Below are 13,795 nucleotides of genomic sequence, written 5' to 3'. Positions count from 1 at the left end.
TCACACTTGGTTGTTTTCACTTCTGAAATTAATTTAATATGAAATAATTTCAAAATATGTGAATGCACTGACTCGAGATGAGATTTTGTCGTCCTTCATATGACAGTGACCGAATTTTCTGCCGGCTGGGATAATTAAAAACAAATGTGACTTATGACGGTTTTCTCCTCCATCTACCATCAATAGTCTTCTCATTTCTTCTCAACAAAATTTTTCTAACCTTTTTTTTTTCCCTTCATTCACTCTCACCCTGCCTTTCTAGATTTATTATACTTGTGCCCAATCATTTCTGTTAACACCACCCTTAATTTGACTCTGGCATTATGTGTGCATAAGCAAATTAAGTACTGTGTACTTCCTCCACAGGTTCCGCGCAGGTTTTAAACAAGCTTTCCGCTGCTGCCCTTGTGTCCCTCAAAGCTCCTACGAAGGCCTGGAACTCAAGTCAACTCGCTACTTCCAAACTCAGACGAGCCTTTACAAGGCAAGCCGGATGGAGAGCACCGTGTCTACTGTTGTCCAGGCGGGGAATAAAATGGAGAAGGCCAAGGCCAAAGTTCTGGTCAGTCCTGGGCCTGTTGAAGCCGTTGTCGCGACAGGACCGCAAAGCTGTTCGCTGGACCTCACTTCAAATGGTTCTTCGTCCCGGAGCGTCTCCAAAACCGTATCTGAGACATCTAGTTTTTTCTCGCATAATAATTTCCAAGAGCAGACGTTAAACACATGCAGCTTTTTGTCAGGTAGCCAGGAGAGAATGTGAGTCAATATCTGGAGAAAAAAAATTGTGTGTTGGTTGGAATGTGCGAGTCAAATGTTCTCACTGGAACATTATTTGAATCTGAGAATGCTTGTTCACTGAACGTGGTCCTTCATAAGTCACAATTCTCTTGTGGGGACTTTTGTGACTTGTGCTGCTCACTGTTAGTGTTGAGTGACAAAAAGGAATGATGCGCACAACATGAGTGCATTCCACTTTGAAAGCTACACGCAGATGCAGTGCCTCGATTTCTCGCAGCTTCTGCTTGTCACGCCAGCCGCGGAAGGTTCACACATTCTCAATCCCACAAACTTGATGACTTCACACAGTCTATTTTGGTATTGAGTTAAAACATGCTGCAAATACACAGCGTTGTCTGCAGAACAACACAGCTGGAGGATTCTTTTTCTCATTTGAACTTGCCAATCAGATCGCCAATATCTCCGCAAGCAACGTGAAGAGCGAGAATATGTCTTGGGATCAAGGTATCGTCAATAGGTGCTGCTGAATGTTCTGCCAATTATACTTGACGCATTGTCATGACTTATCTTTTACCAGGCTAAACATTGACTTGGAACATCTGCTTCCATCGTCTCTGCATTGTCGAGATGCTCCCCGGACGAACCTCGAGCAGAAATAACAAACACAAAAAAAAGAGTTTCTGTTTGAAACTGTGCAGGGAATCACTGGAAAGGAAACTCCAACGTCAAATTCTTACAAAAATCTGAGAAAAGTTTCCTATTACTATTAAGAGAAATGATGCATTTCCATTCCAACCTTGCACTCCAACCCCTGTCAAACACAAATCTAAATACCCAACACCACGTTTATACACTCAATTGTTTCGGCTTTGTTGTAGCATGCTGTGTGGTTGTACTGTAGCTTCCCTGCATCATACTTCTCAGCTTTTATTGCAGTACGCCCTTGGAGCGCAAACAGTTAGGTGGTTGTAGAGGTCAGGAAAATAATTACAATCGGCAGGAAAATATGGTACAAGAATCCAGAACCTGGTGGAAAAAATGGGGTAAGTCTTGATCGAGTTGATTTCTCCCTCACTTTCCTCACCTATTTTTTGCATTTTCTTTTGTGTATGAGTGTCCACTTTCCCTTGGGGATCAGTAATGATAAAAGAGGAAAATCCTGTCCTCAAACTTCTAGTTTGATGCTCAGGTTAACTCTGGCTGTCTCGCACATTCCAGAAACATTAATGTTGCTCATTGAAGACTCTAAATTGCACTTAGGTGTGAACATGAGTGAGGCTGTAAAGGATGCCTGTACTGAATATTTGCTGAAAATGAGTGGCAATCAATCTAGGGTGTACAGCACCTTTCACCCAAAGTTAGTTTTGACAGGCTCACCCAAAACCCTAATGTGGACACGCGCCATAGAAAATTGATGGATGGATGTGCATGATGTACAAAGTAAGATAATAATTATTCTCATGTGCGTTCTGCAGACATTTAAGGCTGGTCTGTGTTTTTGTTACGTGCAGTGTTGGTGACTCGCACCAGAGTCCACCTCTTGGTCCCGACACACTAGAGTTTGTTTGAACTGAACCAGACCTGACGAGTGTGAACACAGCTTTGACGACTGTGCAATTGACTCTGTTTCAGTTCTAAGGGTCAAGTGTATTTTTCAGGATTGTTCATTCAGTTGAAGTCTTGTTTGGTCATTATGAAAGGAAATTTCCATTGTGCTTATCAAAGGCAGTCTAAAAGAGAGATGCACCAAGTATGAACTAAGGGTGCCTTTCTTTAATCCAGCCCACTTAATATTTATATTAGCAAGAGTTCTGTGATTTGTAACATTAATTTAAAAACAGACATTGTATTTAATTGTAATAATTTACATTACACAATTTCTAATAGAAAATAAGTAATTCGATAGTTAAGACAAGTTATAAATACTATAAAAATGAGATTTTTTTTTTTTATTAAAGTAAAATGTTTTACGTATTGCACATACACATTTTAACTTTAGCGTTTTTGTTTACCTTATCTACCAGTGATTGCCGTACACAAAACAATTGGAACGGTGAGACCATTTCCTTTTATGTTTTGCTGTAATTTGATAAATATTTGGCCTAAGAAGTGAACCTCAGCGAGTCAATCTATTCCACCAAAGCCATTGCGCAAACATTGGACGTAAGAAACAAAACCACTAGTGTAACAGAAGTTGACCAAAGAAAACAGCAGCAGTTGCAATAAGAAACATTTTGAGAACTGAAACAGAAGAAATACCCCAAAACAAAGTTTATGGACTCATTTGCACCTGATACTCATTGGTCTTGTCATGTCTTCTGGGACGGGCTCACAAATCTTTAGTTATGATCTAACAGATAATGGCAGCAACAAATTCAGAACTCTGTCCATAACATTTATGCAAAGACTCCTCCAAACTGACTGGGGGGACCCTTCCACATGCAGCAAGATCATAACCAAAATCCCCCCTAAAATTTAATGAAAATAATTCAATGTAATCATCATAGGTTTTTTTGTTTTTGTTTTGTTTTTTAACTCTTCGGGACAAAGAAGTGGAAGGTTCTAAACTGGCTAAGTCAAAAATGCAGACCACCCTATCGCATATGCAGATCAATTTTAAGTCCATCTATTCAATAACTTTAATACTTGGGGAATTTTGACAAAGGCATGTCACAGAAACGTTTTTAACTAGAAAGTGTGAAGAAATGGCATAATATTGTAGATGATGCACTTTTGTTGTCTTATTCTTTAGATTACTGGTAGATCATTATTGAGTTCTACTTTCCTACTCTAATAGCATCTAACCCTTTTCTGCTCTTTCAGTGCGTAATCCATTGTTGAAAGTAATGCCAATATTGGCCTAGCTATGTTGACATGTTATTGCAAAAATGTGCTGGTGTGTCCTTCTCTAGTTGAGGCGCTAATGTACAGCGATGCGCCATGCTGCTTAGCATAATGACTGTAAAAGGACAAGGGAAGCAGAGAGGCAGCTCGCTCTGCTGGAGTCCAGGAAAAGGACAGTTAGATAACGTGTGCTGCGGATGCCCACCAGGCTAATTTAGCATCCTGCGGGCATACATTCACACATGCACACCCACACACTATAATATATAGTATAACATCCTTGTGTGAAATGACAAGCTATATGAGTTTGTCATGCAAATTCATCATGCCCGTTAATTGCCAGAAGTGGAACTGAAACATTGTAAAAATAAAAAATAAAATTGAAGCAGAAGTCACGTTAATTAATGGAAGTCAGGCAGATTTATACAAAGGGGGATTTATGGAAGTCGACAGATTGGATTCCTGCTGAGTTTACACACACATCCACCATGCTGAACACCCACTGTCACATGGTAAACGTTGCCGTTTCATTTACGTGGTATTTGTCATTTAATAGGCAACATACCAATACCAATACCCGGACCACCCCCCCCCCCCACCCCTAAAAAATACACGCACAACTATCACCTGTTGAAATGCATCATTACTCCCACCCTCCCTCGTGTCCATCTCTTGATCTATTCTTAGCATACAAAAGCTGCTATTTTAAATTCCAACGTCATCTGATGTGAAAGTGAGAAGGAGATGGGAATCTGCACAACTCCTGAATGACAATCTTTGTTGTGTTACTTAATGGCAGCATTATTCAACTGCGACGTTCCTGCTTGCTCTGCTTTTCACTTTACATCAAATATATTGATGATGGTGTTTACATGGTCAAAACCTCGCAAGCACACAAATGTGTGCAACTTCCTGATAATAGCATAGCATAAGTCAGTTGTTCTTGTACTGGTAGACTGCCCTTCAGTCCGGAGATCTGAACTCAGATTTAAACCATAACACGCCTGTTGTTGGTCCCCGATAGGATCAATTTTGACGACATAGTGACGCTTCATTATGTTAGACACTTACAGTATATGTGTTCCAACTATTGCTCCATTGCATAATCTCAGCAATGTGAAAAGAAGTTTGGAAAAAGGACACGGTTGTTCTGTCTGTAATTGGATGTCCTCTGACCAGGATCAGGCCTCGTTCATATGTGGATAATAATCAGATGGCAATGTGACATCACTGTAGGGCTACAGTCACACTGCAAGTCAATTTTTTGGCCCATATGTGATAGTGAATTGCGTAGTACCTGGAGATTCGATCTGTACCACGATTCATGGGTCACAATTCGATTTGATTAATCTCGATACAAATCTATAAATTGATCTTTGCGATTTTATTTTTTTTACTCAAATTTAGAAAATACCAGTCAGTAAACTTGTACATGTACACGGTAAGATTTGTATGAAAATGTATTTATCCGAAACTTCAGGCGTATAATTGAGCCACTGTATTTAACAAACAGGTTGCAGTCTGTTTCATGTTTGAACAGGCCTGAAATAAAATATTAAGGCTTAATGTTCCATTAATATAACATTCTTCCATGCTTAAAGTGTGAACCCTAACCCTAAGTAAGACGTTTTGTTGAATATTTCCATCAAAAATTCATATTTAAAAATGTATTCATGCGCATATTAAATCAATTCGAGAATTGTGCACTGTAAGATCACGATATATTGCCGAATCGATTTTTTTAGCATGTGACATGTATACGATTTTTTTCCCAATGCAATGTGAGCAGTACAAATCCAATTTATGTATTATTTTTTTCCCAAATCAAAAGACAAACATGCACCGCGATGGTTTGGTTGAGTAGACACAATCATCCTTACGTTACTTTAATTTAAAGCTGCTCAGTACAGGAATTTTAATTTTGAATCGCTACTGACACGTGTGGTGGGAAAATGTAACTGCACAATGTAACTGCACCCCCCCCCCCCCGTCCTTTTTCGTGTAGTTTTTTTTTGTTTGTTTGGGGGGGTTTTCCGCTTCATGTACACAATGTGCATTATGTCACATCCGCATACAGAGGGAGGGAAATTCTAACCTGAATCTAGTCTGAAAACTATTGGCTAGAGGCTTGCAGGAGTACCCATTGTGAACAGCTAAGGTGTTAATCTGCTAATTAGAAGATGTTTGAGTCAAATGGTCAAATAAAAAGGCTAACGTAAAGACATTTTTGGTCAATTTTCTATATTGAGCAGTTTTAATCTAACTTCAAAGATTGGTGAAATTATAAAGTGGTCATTTTATAATTGATAATTCACCCACATAAACAGTTACGCACAACAATAACGTGAAATGTCATCTCTTCAAATCCTTGATGGACTTTCTGGTGGGTGGCACTAACATAAAAAAATACAAACCTGAATGCTACACACAAAAATAGGATATAAAAATTAAAAAATCTGAATTGGGCTTCACGTCCCGCAGTGTGAACGTAGCCTAAGTTGACAATAGATATACCGTGTCACAGGTGACGTACATGCATGTCTACCCAAACAACGAAACCACAGTCAAAAGCAAAAGGTCAACATCATTAGAAAGGGGAAATGATGGCTGACAACAGCCAGTGGAGTAATGCTGGATTTCCAGCCGCAGTCAGATCAAGCCAAGTTAAATGGTATTCAGCATAACGTTTTTTTGTTTGTTTTTTACATGCTTACTATACAGTATATTATGATACTATTGTAACAGTATTTTGTGCATTATCACCATGTGGATGTAATGAACAAGGGTTCACCATATACAGGGTGCTCCAAAATGTTTAACATATTTGAAAATATGAATACCCGAGTATTTTTGTTTATTTGAGCATTTTCAAACAGATGTAGATTTTAGAATCTAGTGTTCAATATGCGCAGCACGTTACACAACAAACGTTCTTTTTGTCTTCCTCTTTGATTATTTTTTTTAGTGCCATGTCCAAAGCTCTTGTTTGAAGGTATTATAGAATACACAACAAGTTTAATGATTGCTAGTTAATGTCCACCCTGAAAAAATAAGTAACATTAAACTTAACATTTACCTTGCACCTCATATAGTTCCCATAAATTACACATCTACTTGTGCTCAATCAAACATGTGCAAGCATGGGCGTTGATTGTGTGGTCTATTTTGAGTAGGCCTATTTTATGCAAGGTGGCAGTTACCACTAACTGATGGCAGGAAGGATTGCAATACAAGTTGGACGCCTTCGTGTGGATTCATTCCACTGAAGGACTTTAGACATCAAGTGTGCCCAAACACTTTGTTGATTGCCCAGTGTGAGTGCACCGTAATAAGACCTGCCGTCTTAGGTCAAGTATTTGCAAACATAACCCTCATCAAAACTTTAACCATTCTCCCAGTATATACACAACATACAAAAAGTTTGGTATATGTGGCTTTTGGGTGAAATTACAGCATGATCCTCACTCTACACCATTTGATTTAATTTGACATTTTTAAACATTTTTGAATGTCCCAATTGTTCAATGTTTCATAACAACTTGCTCTTTAACAAGTAGCTGAACAGCGAAATTCATGACAGATTTTTGATGAATCGTCCTTAAGTTCATTCATGAATCCATGAATCAAACAATGCATTTCCAAGGTCACCCACTTGCATGCCTTTCTGTGACTCGTCTTGTCTCCTTTGCAACTTGCTGATGACACTGTGAGGTTCTTGACTGGTAAGGCACTGACACTTCTGGAGTCAGATATAAAATTATGAACCCGAAATAGAAGATTAGCATATATTTCAATTTTGACCTTAATTGAAACATTTGTTTTCAAAGCTTTTGTTTCAATCAATTCAACACTGTTCGATAATGTGATAACAAGAAAAACAAAAGAATATTTGATATAAGGTAAAGTTTGTTGTTGATGCTTTGCTTTTTAAGCATTTGGTCTTACCTTTTATATTTAGTATATTATGAACAGGGTAGTGGAATCTAGATCCACTGGCAAGTAAACAAGCTCCACCTGTAGAGTAGAAGTTTTGTTCCAGGGTTTTTACTTTCTGGACCGGGATTCCCCAACCTTATGAAAGTTTCCAATTGTAAAGTAAAAAATAGCCACATTTCTGTTATCATAATTGCATGTCTGATGTTTCTAACACACCAATTTGTGTCAAAAAAATAAATGAAAATAATATAATGTAATCATAGGGGTTTTTTCTCTTCTTTTTTTTACTCTTCGTGTGCAGCGGAGGAGACAGGGAGGCTCTGCCTCTCCTGTCTACCCAGATCACACATCCTGGCTTAGAAGCCACACCCCTCTGAGAACATCCTGTCTGAAGCCTCGCAATGGCCAGGACTGTTGACCAATTGTCAGGTGACATCATGGAATGATGTCATAATGAAGAGGCCATGTGAGGTCTAATTGAACCAGGAAATGTATTGTCAAACACCCTTTGTGAATATTGCCATTTTCAGAGCCCTGTTAGAGACCAGCAAGCTGTGCAAAAATGACTGAACCATTGAACAGTTGCCCATGTGCATTAAAAGTTCAAAGAAAGTCAGTTTAAGTTTACCTTTCAATGTTATAGAGCTTTTTAGTTGTATCTAGAATATCCCTAGCTATCTGTGAGCATATTAAAAATTACCAAATTCTAATTCCTTCACCTGCTCTGCTGTGTAGTTCATGTTTAATAATCCACTTGTGAATGCTGTGCAGAAATTGCTATAAAAATACAAATACACTAAATACATACACAATAATCATAGTCCTCGCACACTGGAGTGTATTTGTACCCCTTGAACTTTCCTGTTTAAGCATGGCTGTAGCCAGTAATTTATTCAATCCAGATTTAATTTGGTTGGAAGAAGTCCATCAGGCTGAGAAACAATATTTAAGCATCATTTACATGACCGGATTGGCAAGCAAAGTCCAAACAGAATGATCTGGGAGAACAAAAGCGTAACAGTTGTTGTAATTAGAGTTATCTGTTTGGACTCTGAATCCAACCTGCCTCTTGATGCCTCCTTTCTAATGCTCCTGCCTGCCTGCATGTGATGTTGCATTCAAATGAGCACTTAAATATAAGATTTGTTTGCTTGTTGATTGTTATGCAGATGGTGGGACCAAGTGGCTTCTTGGCTCTAAATTGAGCATCATTGTTCAAAGTGGCAAAACAGATTCCATTCATGTTAATGACGCTCACTCTTTGATTGGTTCTGATCCTGCTTGTTCTCTAAAAGAAAGATTACACTGTATAAGTACTCTTAAGATTGTATTTATTATTTTAGTAGGGGTGTCAAAATTAGTGTGCGTTAAAATTTCTTTAATGCCACCAAAAACATTTACGCGCGATTAATGACAACCCCTTACTTGGAAAGCCTGTACTGGGGAAATTCCAGTCGCAACGCAGCAGATACGTCCATGTCAAAATTTAGCAGTAATAAATTTAATAATAATGCATATATTTGTGGAGACTGGGGTCTAGCTGTATTTTACTATTTTAAAAATGTGCAGAATTTCACAAGTTACTTCATGTTAAAGATTAGATAGCTCCTAGTATAAAAAGAAAAAATGCACTGAGCTGTCACCAACGTCTTACAAATGCAATTGTGCCATCTAGTGGCAGAAAAATAACCAACACAAATCAATAACACTTGTTTTTTACAGTACAGTACATCTTTTTAATTTTAACTTAATTTTATGATTTATTATGAAATTACTGTATCAATGATTAAATGATATTTCTATTAGTTTAATATTTTTTTCACTTTTATGTTAGAGTATAAAAACGGGGCCCGGGGGTTGTCCCTTGGCGCTGCCGTGGCCTGGAGGGCCCTGAGGTGTTGCACTTGCTCTGTCCTGGCAGGGGTCGACAGCTCCCCTCTTTGGTGGAGGTTTTCATGCATGCCAGATCCACCACACCAGCATCTATCGAAACTCAAACACAATCTGCTTCTTCCTCTGGTCGTTGAATCGGTGGAAGCTGATGTCTGTGGATCTCACTCTGCTTCATCTATCCTTCCTTCCTTTCCTCAGTCTCTCCTTTGGTCTCTTGAGGTCTCCCTAATTTGTTGGAATTTAGATGTTTTTGGGGTTGGTGAAAGACTCTGGTTGGTAACCCGGTGGGTAGTAGGTAATGTCTGGTCGGTGCTGTATTTCACTTTCCTTTCTTTTCTTTGATCCTTCCTCGGGTCTCCTGACAACCTCACGACTAGCTGGATTCTGAAGTATTCGGTTTAGTTGAACGGTATGGGATTTTTAATAGGTTTTAGGTGAACTAATGAATACACACTCACGCACGCACACACGCACATTCTCACCCACATAGAGAAGAAAGAAGAAAAAAAAGAGTATAAAAATGTAGAGAAATATATTTTATTGTACATTTAGAACAGATATAAAATGTGTGATTAATCGCAAGTTAACTATTGAAGTCATGTGATTTATTATGATTTTAAAAAAGAAATTGCCTGACACCCCTGTATTTTATACAGAATGAAAATGCTCAATGTTTCTGATCACTGTTATAAGTCGGGAATGTTACCCAACAAATTTGATCTGCTGAATTCAGTCAGTACAAGTTTAAATGATAAAGTTACATTTGAATCTTAACACACCCGACCAAATTAAATTTTAGGGGCACATTCGGCCTAATTCAATATACTGTACTGCAAGTCTGTCCATATTACAGGGTGTCGTCTGGGTACATGGTAAAAAACAATTTTATTCAATTGTGAATAATATTTTCAACATGATTTCTATCCATTTAAATGCATAATTTAATGTGCTTTGCAAAATTCAGGTGAACTCGATGAAATAGCTCTGAATTGTTGTCAATTTCAGTCCAGTTGAAAATGAGAAAATGAACACAAACAAACATTAACCATATACTTTGTAATTTATTGTGTTTCATTTATTTGTTGTCTAGCTTTGTGTGGGGGAAACAAACACGAAAACATGTAGTTCTGCTATCATATGGCCATGTCAAGTGATGCAGGTGAAGATGCTGGGCTTTTAATGAATGTTTAATCAACTTTGTTGGTGAGTGCTGCCGAAATGAGTCTGTGGTTGGCTGTCTCTTCTCCAACACACACTGCAGACTAAAGGTCGTTGTTTGTTACGGAGAGGCGCCAGGCTGGCTACACAGCGGGGTGTGTGGTCTCATCAGCGTCATAACTTCCTGTCTTTCTATCCAATCGCTCGCCATCCAATCATGCTAATTAAGCCCAGGAGTGGGGAGAGCACACGTAGATATGTACACGCAGGCACACGGTGACTTGGTAGCATTCTCCAAGGTAGTGTGTGTGTGCACAATTGGGTCTAGCATTCCTCAAAACGTGTATTTTATGCTAAAAATTTCATTAGCAGGATAAAAAGTCCAAAAGTAAGAAATCAAGAAGTGAGCAAATGTAACATACAGCTGTGTATAAAGAGGTAAGTCAAGGATTGGAAATAATCTAAATAATTATCCAATTTATTGGCGATGTGGATGTGCGCCAATGAAGACACTCCAGTTATCCAACCTAGTTGTACAAAATTATTCATTTCTAGCGTTCACTTCTTTAACTGGAGCTACTTTAAATGTGAAATGTTGCTCATGCGCTGTAAAGAGAACTAACACTGATATTTGAAATAGAAATATGTTTTGCAATGAATAACTCATCCAAAGTGTATGGAACACTGACAGGAAAATCAACAATTATGTGGGGTAATAATGCATACTTTCCATATAAGCACTTGGAAATACATCATTTCTATTCTCCCATATCCATAATTGAAAGAGCATTTGAAATATACAACGTTCTGAGAGGTAGTATTTTGGCTTAGTAACAGTATTTACTTTGTACAATAAATATAATCATTTTCAGTTGAAGCCATTTTATGACGGTCGCTGAATCTACTAGAGATGGGCGAGTACCGATATCAGGTATTGTATTAGGTCGAAACCCGGCCTTATGTCAAGGCATCGGTACTCGCTGCGGCCGTTTTACAATCAGGAACTAAAAATTTGAAGTATAGAAAATTGCCATTAATTTCAGGCAATTTTAAGAAAAAATGCCACATTGGGATACAGTTGTGCTTATAAGCTTAGGAGCACAAATGTATGTCTACCAACTAGTGGTGAATGTTGTGCTTATAAGTTTACTCATGGTATGTTAACTTATGAGCACAATTGTATATAAGTCTTTTTTTTATTATCTGTCATTGTTTTTTGGAGGAAGTTTTATGTATCAAAAGTACTAGTTGTATCGGTATTTGGTATCGGTATTGGTGACTATTCAAGAGGACTGATATCGTTCTGAAAAAAAGTGGTACTGAACATCCATATTTATCATCTTCGACAAGTGTCCTTGTCATATCCTTAAATCTGCAAGTTCACACATTTGCGCCAAACCATACATTTTGTGGTGACTCTATTCAGTGGAATGTACTGTACATGTGTCAGAGCAGTAAAGCTGAGTAAAGATTGTTTGCCGTTCGACACTGATCAGACGCAGCCATGCATGTTGAGTTATACTGCAACTGTGTATTGATGGTTACTGTCATGCTTTTTGTCATCAAAGCAATGTAGCAAGTAACTCTCATGGTTCCTTTGTATTGTAATAGCCAACATTTGTTGTTGTTTGAAATTGAAATATTATATTCTGAAATTGAATATAATATTATATTCTGTATGATTAGCAATGTTTTGAAATGCGCTTTGTATCTGTTCCTGCCTCCACTGTTATCTGCTGTTTACTGTGCAGTGGCTGTTTTATGTGCTCTGTGCCAAAATATCAGGGTGTAAATGTGTTAATGTCCTCAACTATTTTAAATTAATACAGTTTACATTCACAGTTACGAAATTGTGCTTGCATTGTCTTATTTTTACGCTGTTTGTGTTTCTCCAATAGGAGAACATCAATCACAAAAAGCATCTAAAGCTGGACAGCTTCTGTAGCCAGACCACAGTGGGAAAGACTTGTGATTTTTACTTTGTTGATGAACTTCACACATTGGTTCAAACTTGTTCCTTTTTCAAGTCTGACCTGCGCAGGTGCATAGAGATGAGAGGGACTGTGTGTGCGTGCGTGTCTCTATGTGTGTACAGAGAGAGAGAGAGAGCTTTTCAACTGCTGAAAGCCCATCAGACACACACATATTATACTACAAACAAGCTGCCTGTCAACGTGAATTATAATGTAGGACATGTGTGGGTGCTATTATGTTTTTATTTCCTACACTCAGGTATCAACAAAACAAACTCCCTACCGCTTCCTCTGGCACATCAGAGGCGTAACAGTAGAGCTTAGTAGGAATTATTTGCCAGTCCTTTTTTAGAAAGACCTCTTGCCGTCCACACAGCTGTCCACATATTGAGATTGTTATGGCAACATCAAAATCACAAGTGGCAATTGTTTTCAACACAAAGGGACGTTGGCGGGAAGTCTCCAGTGCTCAACTGAGACTCTCTTACACTCTCTTACAACTCACGGTAAAAGGTGGACAAAGATAGACAATGTGTAAGGGAATATTTGGAAATGTGGATAAATACTTATTTTATTACATAATGTTCAAGTTTGCAATTCTGACGGATCCATATCTACACTCTTAAATTGCTCGGTTAAAAGTAACCCAAATTGTCCGATGGATAGTTTTTACCTCCTTTTGGATCAAAGTCCTCAACCCAATGTGCTGGGTATACATAACCCACCATTGGCTTGGTCTCTTTTGGATCTAGCATCGGTTAAGATACTTCACCCAATTTGACTTGTTTTTGACCCAGAAATTTTGCGCATGTCCAAAATGTTTACATTTAAGGGTTATTAATTGTGACCATGCTTGGGGAGAAACGGAATACATGTACCACCGTTACGTAATCAGATAAAAAACTTTTTTTTAACTGTATTCCATTACAGTTACAGGAAAAAACATGGGGATTACTTCGAGGGATTACAATTTCTACGATGACAGAGAGTGCGAAAGAGGCCGAGAGAGAGAGAGAGCGACAGAAAGAGAGAGAGAGAGAGAGCGCATGCATGTCCGCGCGAGTGGGACCGTTGCTGCATGTCGGGGAGGTGGGAACGAACGAACTGAGTAGTCGTGTACTCCACACGCGGGCAGTTTGAAAAAGCTTCACAGACGGGAAGAGGAAATGGCGACCGGTATTCACTGGAACTTACTCGGAGCGAAAGTTTGAGCTAAGAGACCAGCGGCATGCTACGCGCTGTAGCTTCTTGCT

The 13,795-nt window shown here is 38.5% G+C and overlaps 1 protein-coding gene across 2 annotated transcripts in view; it reads left to right on the top strand.

Annotated features, from left to right (window-relative positions):
- Positions 1–12,343, top strand: part of tacr1a (tachykinin receptor 1a) — a 59,319-nt gene extending 46,976 nt beyond the window's left edge. Inside the window, exons 5-6 of one of the 2 annotated variants that reach the window (XR_015094879.1) lie at positions 367–1,242; positions 1,316–12,343. Coding sequence is in view for 1 of the 2 variants with exons in the window: in XM_086076523.1 (XP_085932649.1) it covers positions 367–760 (394 nt within the window). In the remaining variant the exon portion in view is untranslated. Of the gene's footprint in view, positions 1–366 lie in introns of both variants that reach the window. The other variant, XM_086076523.1, reaches the window with a different exon arrangement.
- Positions 12,344–13,795: the final 1,452 nt, after the last annotated feature.

Source organism: Leptonotus elevatus, chromosome 5 (genome assembly GCF_054856555.1).
Source record: "Leptonotus elevatus isolate MCC_2025b chromosome 5, RoL_Lele_1.0, whole genome shotgun sequence".
In the NCBI taxonomy this organism is placed as follows: Eukaryota; Metazoa; Chordata; class Actinopteri; order Syngnathiformes; family Syngnathidae; genus Leptonotus; species Leptonotus elevatus.
This window is presented reverse-complemented; position numbering and strand designations above follow the sequence as displayed.